This window comes from Oncorhynchus nerka, linkage group LG27 (genome assembly GCF_034236695.1).
Source record: "Oncorhynchus nerka isolate Pitt River linkage group LG27, Oner_Uvic_2.0, whole genome shotgun sequence".
Lineage (NCBI taxonomy): Eukaryota > Metazoa > Chordata > Actinopteri > Salmoniformes > Salmonidae > Oncorhynchus > Oncorhynchus nerka.
The window spans coordinates 69,154,653-69,179,395 of record NC_088422.1 but is presented as its reverse complement, the minus strand read 5'-3'; the positions used below and the strand labels follow the sequence as shown (position 1 = coordinate 69,179,395).

Genomic DNA, 24,743 nt, shown 5'->3' with positions numbered 1-24,743 from the left:
TGTAAATTTCACACATTTAGCAGCGTAGACCTCAAGGCACCACCTTTTACAATCCATGATCTGGGCTGACTGATGACAGAGAGTCAGAGCGGGTGTTTTTACTGAGGCATGTTTGAGTTTGAATGTGACAATTTTTGTGACCTCAGCTCAGCCAATCAGAAAACCGGGCCGTCCCAAATGCTCCAATATATTATTGACAATAGAGAAATTGCCAAATCAAATCTTGACAGGCACATGGACCTCCTGCCATGTCCGTTTTTTAAATTATTTTGTTTTGTTTTTTACCAGCCAGCCCAACAAAAAGATGGTCTGGCCCATCTGGCATTTGCTAGAATTGCCAGATGGACAATTTGCCTGTGTGAGGCTTGATTTATACACGGATGTTAGAGATAAAAAACCGCACCAGAGCACCTGCTCTGGGGCCTCAGGTTAATCTAATTGTATAACTAGTTTGACATGAACCAAGCCTTTGGATTCAGAGCTATGTCTCTCTCAGGGCTCACTACAGTAAAGAAGACAAATAAGCTGAAGTCAAGAAAACAGCAGACAGCATTCCAAATTAGCAGCGTCTGTCTGTAGGCTTATTCACAATATCCCAGAGCAGAACTGTGTGAACCTTCTTTTTCCTCTTTGCATGATTTCCTTCCTAGAGCCACACTGTGGAAGTGAGCACATGTTTCCAGGCAACAGCTCCAGCACAGAACGAGGATGTGGGAGGTTGAGGCTCAGAAAGCAAATCACTTGCAGGATTTATGCATGGTTTAAATTGGTTGATCCTTTCAGTAGGATCCCGCTCTGCCAACTTAAACCACCACGGTCATCAGCAGGATATAAATCGGCAACTAGACTACATTAACACGTTTCCCCTGGCTTGTACAAGCTCAGAAATCGGTCATTAAGGGAACTTAAAAGGAGTTTGACTCAGTCCTTGTGCTTTAACCTCCAGCAAAGGCAGTTTCACAGTGGCAGCTCTCCATCCCTTTGATCTGGACAGGAAAACAGACACACTCACATATCAGATGACCCAATAACACATCAGAGCTCTGCCACATGTAGCTGGAGGCAGTGGTGGAAAAAGTACCCAATTTGTCATACTTGAGTAAAGTAAACATACCTTAATAGAAAATGACTAGTAAAAATGAAAGTCACCCAGTAAAATACTACTTGAGTAAAAATATGTTTAACTATTAAAAGTAAATGGAATTGCTCAAATATACTTATAAATAATTTAAAATACCTTTTATTTTTTTATTTGACCTTTATTTAACTAGGCAAGTCAGTTCTTATTTTCAATGACGGCCTAGGAACAGGGGGTTAACTGCCTGTTCAGGGGCAGAACGACAGATCCCCGACATTGTCAGCTTTGGGATTTGAACTTGCAACCTTCTGGTTACTAGTCCAACACTCTAACCACTAGGCTACCCTACCTTACATAAATTCCTTCATGTTTTTTAGACAGGGGCATAATCCAACACTTAGACATAATTTACAAACAAAGCATGAGGGGTGGCAGGTAGCCTAGTGGATCGAGCATTGCTAGATCAAATCCCGACCTGACAAGACACAAGTCTGTTGATCTGCCCCTGAACAAGGCAGTTAACCCACTGTTCCTAAGCTGTCATTGTAAATAACAATTTGTTCTTAACTGACTTGCCTCGTTAATAAAATAAATGTGTGTTTAGTAAGTCTGCCAGATCAGAGGCAGTAGGGATGTTCTCTTGATAAGTACATGAATTGGAGCAATTGCCTGTCCTGCTAAGCATTCAAAATGCTACTTGTATGGAGTAAGAAGTACATTATTTTCTTTAGGAATGTAGTGAAGTAAAAGTTGTCAAAAATATACAGATACACCGAAAAACGACTTAAGTAGTACTTTAAAGTATTTTTACTTAAGTACTTTACACCACTTGCTGGATGCATATCATGACTTTCTTTACCCTCAAATTACTGTAAGGGTTAAAGTATAATTGTGTTTACAGAGCAACAACCCCTAAGCACTCCATCATTGTGTCTATGATCACAATAAATGGTCATCAAGTGTCATGGACAGAGTCCAGCAGTCCTTTTTCTGAAGAGTGGCACAGATCCTTCAGGTCTGATGGAGCTGTTCTCTTTGAGGTCAGCAACACAGTGTATTTATGTTTGTAGAGTGGTCTTATACAGATGTCAGGCTATCCTCCAGGACATGTGCTGTTTTCCTCTGGAACATGACACCTGTCTATTCTGAGCATGACTTCCCTGAAAGCTGCCTTACCGGCTCCTCTATTCCTTCCCTGTGGTCATACAGTGTCATATAAACCCCTCGGTGCCATTCTGAAATATGGAACAGAATCTTTGGATCCAATTGCCTCTGCTGACTGAATGTCTGTCTGACTGTCTGGGGGAATGTCAGTTACCAAAAAATCTGCCTTGTGCAGCAGTCACTTCTCACCGTAAGAATCTTGATCTCACTCACAGTCTGAGGACCTCATGTTACTGTATGGTCTATTGGTGTAATGATTGCATTGAATATGGCATCAGTCCAGTGTTTCCCTGATTTTTCAATGTTGATTTAAGAACATCAGAGCATTCTTTGTGTGGGATCTTTATACATGGCGAGAGTTCACTGCGTTTGTCAGCTATTTGCTCATTTATTTGTGTGAAATGAAGAAAAGAATGTGCCACTGGATGAGGTCAAACTATTGTGCTAAGTGGATTACATAATGTCTGTCAAACTTCAAATAGCTGGACAGACATTATTTCTGTGCTTTGTGTGTCTGAAGTTTGTCCAGATAAATCTTTCTCCAAGTCCAAGAGGACATGTGGTTAACACACACTGCGTGGGTCAGACAGGCCTCCAGACGGCAGACAGCTGCTTCACCTCTCCAGCGCCTGCTTCTGTGTAAATTCATTATTTTCTCCTCTCTAGATGAATGACATTCACTGGGACCGGACAGATAACGCAGTGTTTTTAACCGTGTCCAAGACGCTCTCCTTTGTTTTGGCACCGCTGCCTGAAGAAGCAGCCAGATTTCTCAGAGTTGAGATAGTACAAGCGAGATATGAGGGCTGGAGAGGGGCAAAGTTGTTGGCGGGATGCTGGAACATATGGTTTTCTTAGATTGCTGTCCAGCTCTGAGGCGTAATGTCTGCTTATCAGGGGTTGAGGGCTTCCTTCCTGGTTTCCTTCAGTTCTCTCGGTAATTAACTGCATTACGTGTCATTCCCAGCCCTCACACTGTTTTCCTTTGAGTCGTCAGCTTCTCATTGTCTTTTGATAGCTTGAGGCTGTGTGGAGCAACACAGATGGACATCACGTCATTGTTTTGTGTTTTACTGGTCTAGCAGTATGTACTTTATTGCTCAGTTTCTATGGCCATGGCTGATGCAGCAATAGGCCCACTTATTAAGTTATTGGCCAGTGTTTTCTGCCTAATACCATGTATTGCCTGGTTGGTTGTTATTAGACTAAGTCTTAATACAACCTGACACTGGTGTTGTTGTAAAGGTATTTTAGGTGTTAAGGTGACTTGGGATTCTCCTCACTCCTCCACTACAAGTCTCATTGCATTAATTAAATAGCTGGTGTTTGAATAATTGTTTTGTTCTCAAAGAAAATGTGCCGATTTATTTACAGTATAATGCGTATACAGGTATGTGTGTGTTTGAGGGAGTGTGTGTCTCTGGCTAGCTCCCTTTAGCTGTTCTGCCTTGGCAGGCCAGCTGTAACAGGTACATACTTCACATCTCGGGAATTCCTCCTCTGGAAACTGATAGCATGTACACTCATCCCTCTGAAAAATGTGCTGGATTACTTGAACTCAGAATAACCTTCAGGAGATATACTATATGCTATATACTGTAGCTCTGCCTCAGTTTCTCTGTAGAGTATACTCTGTCAGAGTCATGAGTCAAGTGTCTTTGAATAACAAAGTTATGAGCACTATTATCAAATACAATTATCAAATACAATATCTGTGCCCAGATACAATCCTGTCCCGGAGCTCTATGGACAATTCCTTTGACCTCATGGCTTGGTTTTTGCTATGACACGCACTGTCAACTGTGGAACCTTATATAGACAGGTGTTTCTGTTTTCAATACATTTTTAAATTTGCAAACATTTCTAAAAACATGTTTCGCTTTGTCATTATGGGATATTGTGTGTAGATTGATGAGGGAAAAACATTTATTTAATCCATTTTAGAATAAGGCTGTAACGTAACAAAATGTAGAAAAAGTCAAGGGGTCTGAATACTTTCTGAAGGCACCGTAAGGGCAGTGTGTGCTAGCTTCCATTAACCAACACAGAAAGACCTCCCCAGCAGGTGTTAATACTATAGCTTTTTAAACAATTCGTGAAGCTTGGAGCGCAAACCCCTGGTTGGATTTCAACTTTCCAAGAAGAAGTTGTAGTTACTGTATATTTTAGTTGGAAATGGTCTGATATTGTGATAGCCACATATTAAAATTTCTTCCTGAAATGTTGTTCTGGGAGTACAACTACTTCTTAATCGAAGCCCAAGCAGTTGTTTACTGTAGTTCAACAGAAGTCCTTAAGTTTTTATTATGAAATCTAGACAGAATTTTTTTTTCAAATACCATCATGTGGTCACATCCAACAAGACCATTTGTAAGTCGCTCTGGATAAGAGCGTCTGCTAAATGACTTAAATGTAAATGTAAATGTAAGACCAATATAACCAGAGGACAAAGCGGTCCATTCATTCCATCCACTGCAGGATTTTCTCACCATTTGCTGTTGTTATTTCTACAATGGTGTGAATGCAGATGTTGTCTTGTACCACACCTTGCAGGGCAAAGGGAACAACCTTATCCCCCAGCAGAATATTAATACACCCTTTGCATAAACAAATGACCCTGCCCCAAACGAATTAAAGCACCTGTATGCTATGCTGAGCCCCTCCCAGCCATCTCCCAGCACTCATAAACATTACATCACAAAAACACACTGATAACGGACTACAGAATGGGCCCAGAGTCATGAGCACGGCCATTGGATAACTGTGGTTGAACCATTGACAGAGCTCGGTAGGCATTGCCTCTGGTTCCTTGTTGATAGAGCAGTTCAGTGCTATGTGAGGCATGCAGCGTTGGAATGCAGTCTGTGGCTTGGCTGTCTCCAGAGAGAGGCCTATAGGGTTTTGTGTCTGACACTGGGACAGGAGCCGGGGGTCACTATGGTGTGTGTATCAGCCTGGGGGACAAAAGTTGACACCCCTCCTACATTGTCCTCAATACGAGCTTGCATCCCATTATCCAGGATGAATGACTATAAGGCAAAAAAACAACAACCGCGAACAGGATGCAAAATATACAGCTAGTTTGGGCCAAACAGGATTCTGTAAGATAGGATGATTTTGTTTGTATGAGAACTGTTTTCAGTGACCACAAATAGTGCTCATGTTCCAGGAAAAATCTATATTTTGTTATTTTTTTCATTAGTCCATGGTATATAGTCCCAAAATGCATCATCATCATGAGTGACACTTTGCTTCTTGAAAATCCTATATCTTGAAACTTGACTGCTGACATGCAAAACATTTTGAGACTGTATCAACAGTGGACTAATGGAAAAAACTACCTGAAGATAGTTTTTGAGTGGATTTTTCCTTTTAAGTATGCCTATTTAGAGTTGTTTCCCAAAACGCATCCCCGAAAGCTGTCTGAGAACGAAGACTTGGTTCAAGGACTTGACAACAGAAGACAAGTCTCATGTATGGAGTTGCTTATCATGTGTCAGTGACATCATAACACTTTTCTTAATGGACAGATGGCATATCGTTCTCTCAACAGCTGCTGCACAGTGGAAGAGGAGAGGTGGTGTCACTCGGCCCAACTCCAGTAGGCAGCAGAGCAGATACACTGCATGACCCTTTGCTGCTATAACAGCTTCCACTCTTCTGGGAAGGCTTTCCATTAGATGTTGGAACATTGCTGCGGGGACTTGCTTCCATTCAACAACAAAAGCATTAGTGAGGTTTTTCCACACCGATCTCGACAAACCCTTTCTGTATGAAGCTCGCTTTGTGCACGGGGGCATTGTCATGCTGAAACAGGAAAGAGCCTTCCCCAAACTGTTGCCACAAAGTTGGAAGCACATAATTGTCTAGAATGTTATTGTATGCTGTAGCGTTAAGATTCCCCTTCACTGGAAGTAATGGGTCTAGCACGGAACCATGAAAAACAGCCCCAGACCATTAGTCCTCCTCCACCAAACGTTACAGTTGGCACTATGCATTCGGGCAGGTAGCGTTCTCCTGGCATCCGCCAAACCTAGATTTGTCTGTTGGACTGCCAGATGGTGAAGCGGGATTCATCACTCCAGAGAATGCATTTCCACTGCTCCAGAGTCCAATGGCGTTAAGCTTTCCACCACTCCAGCTGATGGTTGGCATTGTACATGGTGATCTTAGGTTTGTGTGTGGCTGCTCAGCCATGGAAACCCATTTCATGAAGCCCCCGACTAACAATTATTGTGCTGACTTTGCTTCCAGAGGCAGTTTGGAACTAGTGAAGTTACGCGCTTCAACACTTGGTGGTCCCATTCTGTGAGCTTGTGTTGCCTACCACTTCGCGGCTGAGCGGTTGCTGCTCCTAGACATTTCCACTTCACAATAACACCACTTACAGTTGACCGTGGCAGCTCTAGCAGGGCAGACATTTGACAAACTGACTTGTTGGAAAGGTCACATCCTATGACGGTGCCAGGTTGAAAGTCACTCAGCTGTTCATTACGGGCCATTCTCCTGCCAATGTTTGTCTATGGAGATTGCATGGCTGTGTGCTTAATTTTATACACCTGTCAGCAACAGGTGTGGCTGAAATAGCCGAATCCACTCATTTGAAGGGGTGTCCACACACTTTTGTATATATAGTGTTCCTCCCCCAGGCCCTGTAGTGTTAGTTGAGTGGGGGACGGCACTGCAGCAGGTCCTGTTGGGCTGGGCTCACCTCTCCCATGGCCAAGCCCAGCACAGGCCAGCCCTCTCCATGGATGATTTGAATATCAAATGACTGCTGTTCCCAAACCTCACAGAAGCCATGATCTCCACCCAAAACGTTCCCATATTTTAGGAGAAGTTTCCATGTTTTGCTTTGATGTTGTGCTCTGGTGTGGATTCCCTGGCATGATTTTCAAATGTTTGATTAGTGATTTTTGAAGGAGGGGATTGGGTTATTTTTCTTGTGTCAGTTTCATTTTTCAATATATGGTGCATGAGGGTAATGCTTCAAGTAAAAGTAAGCATATGTGAGCCTCAATCATAATTAATGAAGAGTTTTCAGTCTCTCTCAGTTAAGGTGTGGCCTGAGTACCACCCTGGCCACTCAATGATACAGAGAGGTTGTCCTCAAACTAATATTCTGTTTCACTTTTCTCCTTCGGACCTGTCGAGACATCAATACTATCTTAGGGAATTCAACGGCTTTGAAATACAAGCGGGAAGCGGAGAAAATACACAGCTCTCAACGTAGTCTCAGAGCATTTCGTATTATTATGTATTAGTACGTAAATTACAAAAATTATAATATTACGTAGATCTATGGACATTACATTTAGTGTGTGTTACATGATATGTTTAGAATTACAATTCATTGATAAGTTACGTATTGTAATTCGTACAATATGTTATGAATTTGCAAAACATACAATATGTTATGCATTTGCTAAACCTCTAATATGTTACAAATTCCCATGTGTTGTGGCTAATGTTATCTAGGTGGCTAATGCTAACATTTGTTTTTTAGGGGTTAAGGTTAGGTTAGGCTTAGCTAAAAGAGTTAAGGTTAGGGTTAGGGAAAGAGTTAGCTAAAATGCTAAGTAATTGCAAAGTAGCTAAAAGTAGTAAGTAGTTGCAAATCTGCTAATTAGTAAAAATGCATATCACTCATACTAATTTGAGTGTCCCGGTTGTACACTTACTATGTAATGTATTCCTATGAGACCAGTCTCTAGGTAGTATATCCAGGGGTAGGAGATGTCCCTCTTCTGCAAATTATTATTATTTCAAAAATATATATATATATATATTTTTACATCTGTCCAGTTTTCAGCTGGAGGGCGAAAGCCACAAGACAAGCACTTTTTTCTCCCTGATTAGCAGTATGTCCGTGTCCACTAGTGCCAAGTCAGTGATGTGCAAACAGGCATGGACAGAACTGTCTGACCTCAATGAGCTGTCTGGTATTTTTATCCATAGTTTTGGTCATTAGAATGAAACAAACTGTTTTCTCTCGATGGTGTGTTGTGTATTGTGTTGATATTCTCTGTGTTACAGTATGACCTCCTGTATGTCATTTAGTTCATAGAAATGGGAGTACTGCATCTTTTGAAACAGGTTTCTATTTTGAGCTTTTGAACTTGAGCTGTGACTTTTGGAAATGTGCACTCTTTTACAGTCCATTGTTGTCCAGAAATGAAGACAATCGTTATCCCAGGATCTATCTATAAACAATCAGTTAGTATGGCATGCTGCATTAGTTTGTCAGCAAGTAAAAATGCTTTCTATGAGAGTTCAAACACATCTATTCTTACATTGGAAATGTTACAATGCATTATCTAATGCCAAATGTTTCAATATGTAAGTCATTGATTTGAAGCAACATAAATGCAATGAAACCTGTTCTGTAGAAAACCAGTGATTGTTGCAGGCTGGTTAATTGACTGTCTCCCTAATTATCTTCCCCATGCCCTATATGAACGAATCTATTCCCTCTGTGATTATTCTGAAGAAGGCCATTGAAAGTCGAAACGTCAACCTTTTAAACTTACCTAATAAAACAAATGTTTTTTTTATGGAGGGTTGCCCCTTTTCCTGTCCAATATTTGACTGTTTTAAACAATTTTCCACTGTTCCATAAAGCCATCTGTTAAGGATTCTACACTTCTAAAGGCAGTGCAATGACATCAGACTCTATATGTTTTCTCTGTACCTCCTCAGATTGGGCATGACCATGGGGGCCAGGCTGTGGGTGTAGCCACTGAGACAGCTGGGGGAGAGCGAGAGAGGAGGAAAGGCAAGCCAGCACCAGCCAAGCAGCCTGCACTCCTGCTGGGGAAGATGGGGGAGACAGAGGAGGAGAAGGACCAGGCAGGGAAGCTGTTTGAGAACTTCATCCAAGCCTCCACCTGTAAGGGCACCCTGCAGTCCTTCAACCTCCTGTGCAGGCTGCTGGATCTAGACCCTCAGGACCATGAGACGTTCTACTGTAGTCTGAAGACCAGGCTCACCTCCTGGAGGGCCAAGGCCCTCTGGACCAAGCTGGACAAGAGAACCTGCCACAAGGAGTATAAGAAGGGCCAGGCTTGTGTGGGCACCAAGGTAAAGTAACAGCCACTCACCATGACATTCAAATAACACTTGCTTTGTATCATACAGAGGTGTTGAATATACCTTTGGTTTTATTGGCACAGAGCTCTGTTGCATGGAAGTCTTTGGAGACAAAAGAGACAAAGAACTCCAAGACCATCAGCGTGAAAATTGTCTTGACAATGCCCAGTGCACACCCTACAGTAGTTTGAAATAAGATCCCAATATATTCATGTGGAAGTAATATTTATGAATGTTATGCATTTCACTTCTCTTTGTGTAGCTGTGAGTTGTATGACTGGTCTGACCCATTGGCTTATGATTAATCAGGATTCAAGTCACAATAGTGAGGTGTGACTGATTCTCTGACTTTTTCCCAGCTGTAATCGGTTTTAGTCAATCGGCAGTTTGTCCTTCCTTACTAGCGAAGTGCTCTGTCATTGTGGAGGGTAGTGACTTAGGCAACGTCATGGTCATCACTTTAAACTGTACCTGTCAGGACACATTAAATCCTCTACTATCCTTTACTGCTGCTGACGCATATAAACAGCTGAGAAAGTATGTTCTTCTGATCAGACAGAATTCAAAGTTAATCTCAACACACACACACACACACACACACACACACACACACACACACACACACACACACACACACACACACACACACACACACACACACACACACACACACACACACACACACACACACACACACACACACACACACACACACACACATGCCCACAATCAAACAAACACACACAGACACTTAAGGCATCAGCATGCTTCAGGTCGGTTGGTGCCAGTTCGAACTCACCTAGGCGAACCGAACAAGCGTGCTCACATAGTCCCTTGAAAAACTAGAAAAAAAGTGGCAGGGGTACTGTTTGTACATAGCCAGTATATACTTCCTCAAAATAGTCAGAATGAATTAATCTAAGATAACTCAACAAATCTGTCATTAATTTTGACGTTTTTGCAGAGGATATCTTAGTTGGGCAATTTTACATCTAACTAAGATGTTTGGTTGCAGATGCAGCATTTCTCTAAATGTGTCCGAACAGCCGAAAAACCCCTCCAAAACGAACAAAAAAACACCACAAAATGTCATCCTAATATATTCACAAACTCTTCCGAACTGTTTCGGCTGGGAAGCATGCCAACGCCTTTACTGTAACTCCCCCCTCCCTCACTTCTGCACTATCCTCATTCCTCCTCATCCACAGCTCTACAGAGTGTTGCCTCTTACATCACCCTCAATCAGTCACCAGAATACTTTCATAACACACATCCACAGACAGCATCACTCAGCAAGTGTGATTATTTTCCTTGGTTCTACTGAGGGGGCAGTGTTCTTTATTGGGCCCTCCTAAAAGGTTGGAACCCTGCCCAGATATTATTAAAGTGTGTTTTAAGTTATCCAAAATAAGACAGCTTTTTACTAGTTCTCTCTGATACCAACTATAAACCAGGTTGGAACACCATATACCCCCTTGATCTGAGAGTATGCCATGATTAGGTGCTATCCCAGTTCTATTGAACCCTTCATTAAAGGTTCTGATTGTCTTTAGTCCCATGCCAAATAGTTTCAGCTAGGTTTCCTCAGTCTGACAAGCCACAGAACAGCGTAGAATGGTCTTATTTATCAAAGTAATAAAACAGATGTACAGTCTCTTGGTTCTGGGTAATTAACCATACTGTTGGTACAGTAGGAGAGACTCACGTAAGTATTTGATTTATGCTGGCTGTGTGGATGGAAACAGGAACGACCTTGTAACAAAATCGAGGCTAGAATTCAACTTACCCTCACTTCTTACGTTTCAAGTCTGTTTACAGAATAAGAGATTTAAGGAGTAAAATAATTGACGGACATCTCCCACAGCATATGGCTCTCCTGTTGTGATTAATTGCGGCCCACCTGCCACAACTTGATAAATGACTTTACTTGACTTTCTTCACAAGGAGTGGATGGCGTAAGCGATGCGTTAGGGTTTGGTGGTGGTTCACAGGGAATAATAATGTTTTAGCATTCCTCACCCAGCCTCCAAATGCCTGCTGGAGATACAATCTGTATAGGATATGAAGTCATCCCCAGTGTGTTACTGCATACAGCTGCCTATAATGCTAATGACACACACATACTGTTGGTTTCTTATATATACATTTTGAATAAGGAACACAGTGAAGGCCCGTATTTATTTTTTTAAAATATGAAGCAGATACACTGAACAGAATGGTCATATGTTACTGGGCTTAGTCTCTTTCACTGATTATGCTGTTAAATGTAAGTGCTTTAGGCCTATTGAAGTGGCTTCTTGAGCCCGAGATCTGACAAGCTTATTTTATTAGTATCAGAGTTGCTTTGTGCTCGTCTCATCTGAGAGGTCTGGAGAAGTGAGCTGAAGTGGGAAGAGGCCCAGTGAGAGAGACGGTTAGTTTTCCAGGGCGGTGCCGCTGTCCAGTGCCAGATTCTATGGAAACTATTTGAACCGGCTATGTCCTGAAGGTGAGCTCCTGACCTGCACCTCAGCGCCAGTATACCTCAGCAAAACACAGACACTGTTTTCTATTAAGGGACTGATTTGTCTGTTCTCTGCATTTTTAAGTATTATAGTTATCAGGCAATCAAACTCCACGTTATGACACATACTATCATTGCAATAATAGCCTAGTTAAATCACACGGCAAATAGCACGATCATTTGTGGTCTCAGTTGTGCAAACACAAAGCTCCTTGAGCTCGGCAATATGTTTGGGATGGCTTTGCATTCAGGAAATGCCTTCAATCATAAGTGCTACATTTCATTTCCTTTTTCTTACGTGAACTGTTATGCCTGTATAATGTTGGCACATACCTCATGTATGAAGCACATGGAAACGTTTTCATTGTGTTGTTGTTTATTGCCTTGTTATTCAGTTCCCCAGTCTCCTGCCCTTTAGACTAAACTACAGTGAAGACATGAACTCTTTACTTCACAACCCACTGAATGCGGGTTAGAATGAAATACAGAACAACTGTTTTTTAAGGATTATTTCCCCCCTCATTGTAGAGGAGCTCCCCTTTATAACAGGTTGTCTTTGTCAGGCTCGTAAATCTCACCCTAGATGGCCCAACATTGAACAGTGTGTCATCAACATTTCCATGCTTGGCATCCTCCCTTGCCAATTGTGACATCTTGACAGATGGACCTATTTTCCCTTAATTATATGGTTTGACACTGTGGAAAATTGTGCTTCCACTGAGCAAATAATTCACTGTATGGAACCTTCTACGGTATGATTTGAAAGTTCAGAGACACACTGTGCCCTCCTTGCCTGTTTCCCAGGCCTATTTCATGCCCAGACACGAGTATTGCTCCTTTTCTCCTGTTCTAATTCCCATGAAGTCCCAGATGGCTGTCTGAGAGGGTTGCCAGTTCATGTTGTGGCTCTCCTGGTGGTCTCTCTCAGTGGATTGAGTACCTTAAGTCTGACGTTTTGTCCTAAAACAGCGTGAGCCATCACCGTGCGCTGGGCCAAGCTAGTGAAGCATCACATCATGTCTGCAGGTGCACAGGCTCCGCTCGCTTCGCTCACTCACACACACAGTCAGTTTGTTTTACTCCGGTGAAGCCAGAATAAGCATGTGTGTTAAGGAGCTCCACTCAGCCCAGTGTTTGGGGGTGTTCCTGTCAATCTAACCTGGCTGGCCTGTTGAAGTGGCTGGACAGCATGTACACACTAGAGACCACCAGTCAGCTAATGTCTTAGACCTTAGAAGACATACTATACTCCTTAAAGAGATATAGCTGTAGAGTTTAACGAGTCATTTGTACTCATTCAAAAACAGTGCAGTTATGGAGGATAAGGTTTGGTTCAGCAGTATCCTATAGTCTTGAGCTCTATAGATTGATCAGGATTCCAGGAGACAATAATTGCCAGCTGCCTGACATTGTGTCCACTTTCCATTTGATAATTATGTTTGAGTTGGCCTCTAGTGTACATTCTGCATGAAGTGAGTATGATAAACTGTGTACGTGACCAATACACTTTGATTTGATTTTGATTTGATTGCCATCTAATAGGGCTCCAGGTGCAGTAATGTAATGAACGGGAGAGAATGAAAGGTGAGGCGGGGGGCGGGGTCTTCCACTCCTGGTGAGGGTGAGCGGGTGAGGTCACAGGTGGGGGACAGACAGGAAGTAGCTGTGATCTGACTCAGCAGAACTGCAGTGGGCCCTCAGGAAGCCCTCCCATCTGCGATAACACAGCACTGCATAGAAACAGGGAAAACAAACCGCTCATCTCTCATAGCACCATAGAGACAGACTAAAACAAAAGTAATGCTTTGATAGTGATTATCTAGTTCATATCAGGTTTGATAATTCCCCACATTGTGGGATTGTGTGGTTAGGCAGATCTGAATAAACTGAGCTAATGTTGTTCTGTGTTTATGAATAAGGCATTGTTCCATATGTTTTTTTCTTTTTCCTCTGTGGCGGTGATGCTTAACACACCTGGCACGTCTCAGTGACTGTCTGATTCTTCTGACAATGGTTAAAGAGCCCGTTCACTTTAATCACTCCTCGTGATGAAAAGAACTGGACCATTCCTGTTCAGACACAGCCACGTGCAGCAGTATACCTGATGAGTATCGAATACCTCATACTCTTACCCCTAGGCTGGTAATGTTATGTTCTCCTTCGCCTCATGATGACACCCTGGCAGCAGACTCACACACGCAGAATGAGAAAACAGAATGACTAAAGCCCAATATTATTTTTATTGCCAAGAGCAGTGGTACCATTTATGGTGTGATCTGGGCAGCTGGCACGTTTAGCTCTGTAAACAGCACCCTGGGAGAGAGCGGGAGAGAGAGAGGGGTGGGGATAGAGGGGGGAGAGAAAGTGAGGGAGAACGAGAAAGAGAGAAGGATAGAAAGCTAGAGAAAAAGAGAGCGAGTATACCCCATTCAGCACAGAGCTACAGTATACAACCATGATAAGGCCCCTGAAGCTGGGGCTGAAACATGACCGTGTCACAATATTGATCAGATTGACACCTCCTGTGTTCCTGTGGCTCTTCAGGCAAACACACAGGGTGACAGGAAGTGAGTCCCGCTGTTCAAATATACTGCTGGCCCTCCCTGCACACAGGGGGGATTTAGAGGTCAGGTGTGTGGGTTGACTGGGCTGGGGAGGAAATAAGGGATCTAAAATGAAAAGGTCACAGTGGGCTGAGATGGCTGAGCCTGGTTGAGAGAGGCTTCTGATTGGTTATAAGGTTAAGGAAACAGAAAGCCACCCAACTCGTTGGCCACTGCAGGGGCTACTGTCTGACTCAGGAGTGGTTGGATGGTGAGATGATTCCTCCGAAGAACTAACACTCCAAAAAAGTTCCTTCTCATCCTTTCTAGAAGGCTGGATGAAGTCATGTTCTCACCACACATTCTCAGAAGGATCCTTTAAACCAAAATAACTGACTTCATGCATATTTGAGTGAGGCAGATGAGTGAGGCAGATGCATGAATCATGTCTTTGATAGGACTAGGCTGTAATAAGGATCTACGGTTGAGGTAATGACACATACTCTCCCAGCGCTGGGTCAGAGTAACACACAACATACTGTAACCATAAACATCCACCCCAGGCACTTTACTTGGCAATATACAGTAAACACTCAACTCATCCCCTCATATTTAATCTGCTATTGAGTATGTCTACAGGTTAAAACAATGATTCTATTTTCAGTAAGTATTATTTATGATGATGATAAGGCACGTTACAGTATATGATCTCTTTGGCAGGCATATGGTTATAATGCACACATGTATCGTATTTTGTGTAACAGAAATGTGACTATGAAATACAATTTTGAGTCCTTTATTTGCACTCATAATGATAATGGTGTCCCTCTGTCATTCTTGTCCCTGCAGTGCCTGATCATTGGGGGAGGTCCATGTGGCTTGCGGACGGCCATCGAGCTGGCTCTGCTGGGGGCCAAGGTGGTGGTGATTGAGAAGAGGGACACCTTCTCCAGGAACAACGTGCTGCACCTGTGGCCCTACACCATCCACGACCTCAAGGGCCTCGGGGCTAAGAAGTTCTACGGCAAATTCTGCGCTGGAGCCATAGACCACATCAGTAAGTACTTTTACATGTGGGGTAAGCATCTCATCAGGAAACCTTTCCGCCCGTACAGCCATAGCAGTTGTTATTAATAAGTGCCATTTCCCATAGCCCGACATGTACTTACTTTTGCAAAGGAATATTTTGCTTATCGATATTGTTTGATTCAGCTTATGATTATGCTATTGTATCCTCTTCCCCTCCAAAGCTATTTTTTGTCTGGTAGCCTTGATGCTGCCAATCCCTTCCATTGCATAATGTCAAGGTTGTGAGCCATAGAAGGTGAAGCTTCCATCTGCTCTTAGCTACAGAGATACAAAGCAGAGCTGCCAACTGCTGGTGTTGAAGGCAAATCTTTCTACAGCTCTCAAGTGACAGAGGCCAAAGGCCAAGTTTTGTTGTGTGTATAATGTGTAAATGCATGGATACCGGTGCAGTGTGCATGTACTAGGTACTGTGTTAGATGATGCAGAAAATACAGCTGGGTTTCTTGCATGGTTCTAAGAACTCCTAATTCTTGTCTGTGTTTGCCAGGTATTCGTCAGCTCCAGCTCATGCTGCTGAAGATCGCCCTGCTCGTAGCTGTGGAGTTCCATGTCAATGTGGAGTTTGTCAAACTGCTGGAACCTCCAGAGAACCAGGAGAATAACGGTGAGTGACAGCCCACTTACAGGCCGTCACTTACAGTAGCTGTATGTCCATTGAGCTCCATCAACATTGGCCTAGTACCAATCAACCCATCATCCCTGCTCCTTCCTAATAACCATTAAGGGTGTTTTGGATGCAGTTCAGGGGTTCAGGCAAGGGCTAGGTTACAGCATTTGATACCAGACTTCCAATATCTGACAGGTTAGCTGGGGTTGAAGCGCTTCATGCAATGCATTTGGAGAACATCAACAGTGCACCTTAACATGAGCCTTGCATCAGCAACAGTCAGCAGGAAAATAATCATGCTGCAACAGGAAATGTGAATTGTTATTTGGATTATAATTAATGGACATTTTTGTAGCGGTTGATACATTTTTCTTAAGGGAAAATCAAGTCTGAAATTTCAAAGTGGAAATTACCAACTTCAGAAGCCTTTTGAAAAACCTCAAATATACTACAAGTTTAAAATGTCCTGCATTGCAGGAAAGTTCTCCTTCAACAGGGTGATCAAATTAAGATCCTACATCTGTATGTGGCTGCCCAGAGGATCCCAACACAGTATATTCTCTCCCACACCATAGCATTCCGCTGCTTTACATCACTGTACCTTGAGCTACAGGGAGTTACTGAAGTCCATAAGTAGTACCTTTTGGAGTAGTTCTGCCTCCCAATTCAACAGTGTATCTCCTTGGCAACCAGCCGTAAACAGCAGCACTGTTACAGTAGTGCACTGATCACCCTTTATTTGATATTTGCATTGCCATGGAAATCAAAATGTTTAAAAGTCATAATCATTGCTTCGCCATTCCTATTCAGCTGCTAATGGTTAGCAACCTCGCCAGATGCTAATGTTATTTTATGGTTGCTGCTGAGCAAAGCACACAGTAAATTCAGTGAGCAGAGCAGACCTAGTGGCTTTTTTCAGGAGCAGCAGAGCCAAATTACGGCCATGGAAGTTAATTAAGAGCTGATTCGCCAGTGTAATTACAACCGTGCCACCTCGGCTAAGTTCTTATAACAGTACAGTACTAGCTGCTTCAAGATGTGAACACTGCGGGGTGGATGGTGATGTGGCGCCGAGCTGAAAGGCTGGCTATCTGAAATACCTCTACACTTGACCCCCCTCCCTCCTACAGAGCTTTGTTGATTGGACTCCCGGACTGGAGGTCATTAGCTATCCCATGTGTGGCCTCGACAGCGACGTCAACCAACTGATAAAAACAAGAGTCTTTACTAAATTTGGATACAGAATGGTCCCCCTACTTTTGCTGTCACAGGGTGCTCGGTGTCCTTGACATGATGGAATGCATTTTTGACATGGTGATATTACACAGCAGATAGACAGCCAACCCAACGTTGCTGGGGTCTCACACTGCCTCTGTGGCTGACATCATTCACCACATTTGATCCACTACGTGCTAAAATGTTGTAATGTATTGAATTATATAATGTAGATGGTTAACACCCTGGTATCAATTATACAGTACAAGTGAGACTGACATTTTAATGTATTTATTTAATTTGTTATTTAACCAGGCATGTCAGTGAAGAACAAATTCTTATTTACAATGACGTGCTAGAAACAGTGGGTTAACTGCCTTGTTCAGGGGCAGAATGATAGATTTTTACCTTGTCAGCTCGGGGATTCGATCTAGCAACCTTTCGGTTACTGGCCCAACACGCTAACCACTAGGCTACCTGCCACCCCACATTAATCAATATCTTATATAATTACTGCACGGTATAGTCTGCTGAGTTAAATGACACAATGTGTGTGACCTCTGTGTCACCCTCTTGGTTGAGAGCTGTCAGGATTAGCAAACCCTTTTCCCCACTGGTGTTGATAGGCATCATAAATATTGTTCCCCAGAAATAACAGGCCGAAAGAGCAACCAAGTAAATGTTTTGTCTGTTTCTCTAGCCCACGTCCTCTCATTCTCTCTATCTGGGTTGAACTCTACCCGCTTGTATACTGATAAGTGTGTTTGTTTGAGGTGTGTGTCCCTGTGAATGTGGAACTGTACTGACCCTCTCTCCCCTACTCTCCTCCCTTCCTGCTCTCTCTCCTCTCCTCTGTCTGTGTTTCAGGGCCTGGCTGGAGAGCTGAGATCAGGCCTGCCGATCACCCCGTGGCAAACATTGACTTTGACGTGGTGGTGGGGGCTGATGGGAGGAGAAATACCCTGGAAGGTGAGAACTCTGGAGGGATGGGAGGGTTGTATCCATGCAGAGTATATCTACATACCGTTAATGACCTGACCCCAGACATAGGATATGGTGATATGGTACTGTATATGATATCATGTGATGACATCCGTGGAATGGCTCTCTCTGAGATTGCTCAATATGTTTACTAAACACTACTTGCTCCAAAGCTAAATTTAGCTACAAGTTCAAATGCAGTTGGATATTATCTGGAGGGCCTTCAAACACAATTTCTATATTGAAAAGTATGTTTTACGTAGCTTTTTGGCAATAGCTTGTTTCAAATAATATCCAGGACACCTTTCTCATATCATTATTTTGTCTGGATAGCAGCCTAACAACTGTAACTAAGAAACATACGATTGTTATTGGCTGCGGCTTTTGGCTACACAAAGCATCCATTTAAAAAAAGCATAGTCTCATCCAAGAAAGTTAGGAAGCCATAAAATCAAGCTCGCCTCGGTAAAACGATACCCTATGTCATTAATCTCTCCTTCAAAGGGCAAGGTTACACATGAAATCACCATATCGTTGCAATAAAAAAGATCTGGGACCCTGTTTGTGTCGTCATCTGGATGCTGTTCAACAGTTGATGCATGCATGCAGGACTCTCCCTCACAGATGCCTGTCATCTCCTCACCAATCCACATCAGATGCTTATTCCTAAAAAGGGCATTTTCTGTCTCCAAACAATGAGGCGCTTAGGTCATCGTCTGATGACGAAAAGCCTGAGGCAAACTTTCTTTTTAGAAGTCCTTCTACTTTTGAACTGCCATGCAAGCCCTGTCTGAGAGGAGGGTTAAATATACCGCAATCTGTTCTGTACCCAGCTAATCGTCTGAGAGGAACACAGCTGCATTGGAAAGAGTGATGTGAGGGGGGGGAATGCCCCAGTGAATTAGCAGTGACCGTAATGGAACATTTCTGGCTCATATTAAAATGTTACCTCCTAGAAAAGCATCTCTCAGAAGCTCATACATTATTTTGTAGGAGGAAGAGAGGCCGAACACATTAGAACATTCATCTCCCTTTCCTTCCTGAGTCACAGGTCTAGAGGTAATGTTGATGTATTTTCCTTCGCTAAAGGGCTTTGGTACAGAACCCTCCTCTTCCCCAGGACAGTTATAAGCATACTAACATGTGGCCTGTGGGACATGCATCCTGCAGTGACATATCCCGGGTATTGGCTGTGGTTGGTTGCCTTTTCCAGGCTTTAGGAGCTTTGGTAGAGCTTTGACACCACAAAGAGACTTTAAAAAAAATATATCACCACATTCTCTTTCACAAAGGCAAGGTTTTGCATGTCATTTAAAAAGTCAGACAGCTTTTTATAAAACTGTAACTGTGAGAATAGCAGCAACAGGAACCCAAGTGAATAGCAGTCTGGCATTAAAAGTCTGAGCCCATGATTCAGTCTATTTTAATGCTTGCCTGCAGTAATGTTTGGCCCTGGATAGGACACAGAAAGTTCATATTAAATGAGCCTCTAAAATGTCTCCATTTAAAAAAAAGAAATTCAGGATCAGTGAGAGGATGGCATTAAATGCAAGAAGCATTTCCCCAATGTTTCTATCTGAAGAGGAACTGAATTCTATTCCATTGTTGTTGATATCCTAAATAGCAGAAGTATACGAAATTGCAAGCCAAAGTAGTACATATTGTAAAATCTCACCGTGAAAAAATGAGACTGCACCTTCTCTTACGATAGTCCAGTTCATGTAAGGAGTGACTGCACTCTACTCCACCTGAAGTTGTGAAAGTTAATCAACCTGGAAAACATATTTATTAGATCATAACATTTTAGTACTGACCCAACTCTCCCGCCGAGGCTTTTGTTCCCCATGTGATATAAACAGTATCACCGCGGTAACAAGCCTCTCTGATCCTAAAATAACTGGCCTGTGATTACAGCTCAGTGCTAGATTTCCTCTGGATTAGTATGACTCCGCTGGCCTGGCCAGAGAATAGTAACATCCCATCTCTCTCTCTTTTCTCTATCCCTCTCTCTCTTTCTCTATCTCTCTCTCTTTCTCTCTTTCCCTCTTTCTCTCGCACTCAGGGTTCAAGAGGAAGGAGTTCCGTGGTAAGCTGGCTATCGCCATCACGGCCAACTTTGTCAACAGGAACACCACGGCCGAGGCCAAGGTGGAGGAGATCAGCGGTGTGGCCTTCATCTTTAACCAGAAGTTCTTCCTGGACCTCAAAGAGGAGACAGGTGGGCCTGAGATCCCCCACAGCCAATGAGTCAGCCAGAGGAGCAGACTGCCCCTAGAATGCACTTAAATTCACACATTGTCAAACAACAGCAATCTTCAACCCTGTCATTATCATGGGGGGGTTTAACCTTCCTGTCTGTGTCTGTCATTTGTTGCAGGTATTGACCTGGAGAACATTGTGTACTACAAGGACAACACACACTACTTTGTCATGACAGCAAAGAAGCAGAGCCTACTGGACAAGGGTGTCATCATTCACGTGAGCAAACATTGTTTAGATCAGGGATCATCAACTAGATTCAGACTCGGGACGATTTTTCCTGCTGTCTGAGGGTGTTGTATTCAGATGTGTATTCAGATGTGTGTGTGAGAAAGGAAGAGAAATAGAGAGAGGGGGAGAGAGAAGGAGAGGTGAGGAGTTAATAGAGGAGGGTGCTGGGTCGGAGGAATCTCATCCTTGGTGGTCTGCCAGCTGAACAGCCCATGAGCCGGGTGGGCACCACAATGACATCCATGAAAGCTAAGTGTTATAAACATCCCTAAAGGAGCACATATTTCACTTGCTTATGAATCCCTCTCAGCGCTCGCTCTCACTTCAATTTGCCAGGGTTTTGCATGAGTCATCCCATGAATTCATTCATAAAGACAATGTGGGACTTTGAGACTGGCGTCACAGTACAATTTTAAAGAGCATCCATCTTTAATGGTCCTCTAATATACAAGGTGAATAACTGTTGTTACACCTAGGGTATCAATGTTGCATCTCATTTAGCCTCTTTTACTTAATCCTTTTGGTCATGTTCTCTCATAAACACAATTCCCCTGACTTTGTCTCGTAGGACTACATAGACACAGAGATGCTGCTGAGCAGTGAGAATGTGAACCAGGAAGCTCTGCTGGGTTATGCCCGTGAAGCTGCTGACTTTGGCACCAACTACCAGCTTCCCACGCTGGACTTTGCCATAAATGCCTGTGGCCAGCCGGACGTGGCCATGTTTGACTTCACCAGCATGTATGCCTCGGAGAACGCAGCGCTGGTCAGAGAACGCTTCGGACATCAGCTACTGGTGGCACTGGTTGGGGACAGCTTGTTAGAGGTGAGGAGGCTGTGACAACAGGGTTAAATCATGCTTTAAAATAGTTGGACATTAATACTGTATGTTCAGCTAAATGTACTGTTATGCTGATGTTATGTGTCTGTGTGTGCAGCCGTTCTGGCCAATGGGTACAGGGTGTGCGAGAGGCTTCCTGGCTGCTTTTGACTCAGCCTGGATGGTGAAAAGGTGGGCTGAGGGCAGGACCCCTCTGGAGGTGCTAGCTGAGAGGTCAGTGGTCAGTACACACACACACACACACACACACACACACACACACACACACACACACACTAAATATATATATTTCTCCAGGGAGAGTCTTTACAGAATCCTGCCGCAGACAACCACTGAAAACATTGGCAAAAACTTTGAGCAGTACACCATTGACCCGGGGACTCGGTATCCCAACCTCATCTCCACCTGTGTCAGGCAAAACCAGGTACGAAGGCCATTCTCAAGGATCACATTGCTTGCTGCAGTATTCACTTTCTGCTGTCACCAATATCAGATTCACCCTTAACATTAACACAAGAAGGATGGACTGTGCTTGTCTTCTTATCTCTTATCTCTTCTTCTGCCTAAATCTCAGCTGTGTCTCTTTGTTATTTCTTCCAGGTGCGTCACCTGTACATCAATGGAGAGCTGCCAGTGAAGTCGTGCTCTCTGGAGCGTAATGGTACAATACGTCGCCCTGTGAACCTGGCCAGACGAGGTGAGCCACACACACGATACAAGAGAGGCCAGAGAGACTGTGGAGTTGGGAGGCTTTAGTACAGTGTTTGGATACCGCTGTCTAGTATGGACTTACCTCTGATCCAGTGCATGGCTCCAACCTACAGAACATGTTGTGATGTCTATTCAACTGGTTCAAGTAACTCGAAAATGATGACGGATGAGTCCCTTGGGTTTCATGGGCCCAAATATCTGCAGCGCTCATTCATTCAGTGGCTATTTATCCAAAAAGTAGGAGAAGATAAGCCATTCCACTCTAGTTCTATTGAGTTCTCTCCCGTTCCCTGTGCTCTGGGAGTGTTCTGAGACAGAGGCCCACAGAAGTTTTAAGGTGAGGCAGACCTTTTCTCTCGCTAACAGCAGTGTCAGACTGAGGACGAGCCCCCATGAATCTCTGCTTAGGAAATAAGTCGCCGTCTGAGGTTTGTTTTTTCAATGATCCATGGTGAGAGGGGGGTTTTGGTGAAGCCTCTTGACTGTGGACAGGGTCATATAGGATACAGACCCTCCCCCCCTATATTCATCATTTAATTGGAGGCCAAAGCTGGTGGTTCTGTGTATTGTGAAAAGGAAAAACGTGACTTGATACACTAGTAGTTAAACGCATCTGTGATATCTTTAGGGTGATCTCAGATACCAGACCTAACAAAGTCTAGCTGGTTACGTTTCAAAATATTTTTGGCCCCATGGATCATGTTAAACATGAGTACGGTCTCCATCATCAGAAAATGTTTCTTCCATGTATACAGTATATCTTTAAGCACACCCTGGCCTCTACATAATGCACCAAACACAATGTTACACAACCATGGGTCCTATTACACAATGACAGACAGGTTCAACATGTCCTGACAGAGTCATATGCATACCTCAGCCCCTATTCTAACTTACCGCTTATCAGTCTTACCTCTCATTAACGTCACCTGCTGTCACTGTCCCACATCTATGATCTCACTTCCTGTTAGCTCTGTGTTTGTGTTGCCGGGTGAGTGGGTGGGTGGCTGTTAGCTGGGTTGTGTTTAGTATTTTATTTATTTGGATCCCCATCAGCTTTCGCAGAAGCATCAGCTACTCTTCCTGGTGTCCACAAAAACACAACACATGACAAGTAACTAAACACTGATACACTGGTAGACAAGGACAGTCACACAAATGTCAAATAGGGAAATAGAAAACAAACATCTATGTTCTTCTTATTGGACCAGCTTAGGTAGTGCCTGCCGTTTTCACGCCGTTTTCACCCTACTGAACACCTTGTTCCCGTCTGTGTGTAGAGTCGGAGATCAGGCCGGGCAGGCTGCTGACGTGGTGTCAGAAACAGACCGAGGGCTACAGGAACGTGAGCGTGACAGACCTGACCACCTCGTGGCAGAGCGGCCTGGCTCTCTGTGCCCTCATCCACCGGTTCAGATCCCACCTCATGTATGTAGAGCAAAACACTGCAACACACAACTACCCTGTAAACCACCACAGTAAGACTGGCCTCATGTACCTTCCTGTAACTGTAATTGACCTCCATGTGTGAGACTTCTTCATGTCACACCCTGGCATGTAGCACTTCGTCATTGGAAGTCGATAGACTGGCTCCTCATAAAATGCCTCTATGGCATATTGTGTAATGGGGAATTTCTACATTAGGCTAACATTTACATCAAGACACCAGTAATAGCACAACTTCTTACACCCACACCGTAATATTGTCTCCTTCTGACGGTGTCTAATGTAAACTATGCCAGGCATGAAAGTATGTCAATGTATGTCCTGGTGTACTATCTATACACAAGCCCCTGCCTCTCACTCACAGCCCATCTTTGTGTGAGAGTAAATGTATGTCCTGGTGTACTATCTACACACAAGCCCCTGCCTCTCACTCACAGACCATCTTTGTGTGAGAGTAAATGTATGTCCTGGTGTACTATCTACACACAAGCCCCTACCTCTCACTCACAGACCATCTTTGTGTGAGAGTAAATGTATGTCCTGGTGTACTATCTACACACAAGCCCCTGCCTCTCACTCACAGCCCATCTTTGTGTGAGAGTAAATGTATGTCCTGGTGTACTATCTACACACAAGCCCCTGCCTCTCACTCACAGCCCATCTTTGTGTGAGAGTAAATGTATGTCCTGGTGTACTATCTACACACAAGCCGCTGCCTCTCACTCACAGACCATCTTTGTGTGAGAGTAAATGTATGTCCTGGTGTACTATCTACACACAAGCCCCTGCCTCTCACTCACAGCCCATCTTTGTGTGAGAGTAAATGTATGTCCTGGTGTACTATCTACACACAAGCCCCTGCCTCTCACTCACAGCCCATCTTTGTGTGAGAGTAAATGTATGTCCTGGTGTACTATCTACACACAAGCCCCTGCCTCTCACTCACAGCCCATCTTTGTGTGAGAGTAAATGTATGTGGTGGGTGT

General features: G+C 43.5%; 1 protein-coding gene across 13 annotated transcripts in view; it reads left to right on the top strand.

The window, feature by feature from the left end:
- The window catches only part of LOC115112216 (F-actin-monooxygenase mical2b-like), a 45,389-nt gene that overhangs the window by 7,643 nt on the left and 13,003 nt on the right, over positions 1 to 24,743 (top strand). For all 13 annotated transcript variants that reach the window (XR_003860907.2, XM_029639114.2, XM_029639111.2 and 10 more), the window contains exons 2-12: positions 8,942 to 9,322; positions 15,227 to 15,434; positions 15,954 to 16,070; positions 18,156 to 18,257; positions 20,332 to 20,487; positions 20,647 to 20,747; positions 21,328 to 21,585; positions 21,698 to 21,813; positions 21,898 to 22,024; positions 22,201 to 22,297; positions 23,592 to 23,739. Coding sequence is in view for 12 of the 13 variants with exons in the window: in XM_029639114.2 (XP_029494974.2) it covers positions 9,062 to 9,322; positions 15,227 to 15,434; positions 15,954 to 16,070; positions 18,156 to 18,257; positions 20,332 to 20,487; positions 20,647 to 20,747; positions 21,328 to 21,585; positions 21,698 to 21,813; positions 21,898 to 22,024; positions 22,201 to 22,297; positions 23,592 to 23,739 (1,691 nt within the window). In the remaining variant the exon portion in view is untranslated. The remainder of the gene's footprint in view (positions 1 to 8,941; positions 9,323 to 15,226; positions 15,435 to 15,953; positions 16,071 to 18,155; positions 18,258 to 20,331; positions 20,488 to 20,646; positions 20,748 to 21,327; positions 21,586 to 21,697; positions 21,814 to 21,897; positions 22,025 to 22,200; positions 22,298 to 23,591; positions 23,740 to 24,743) is intronic.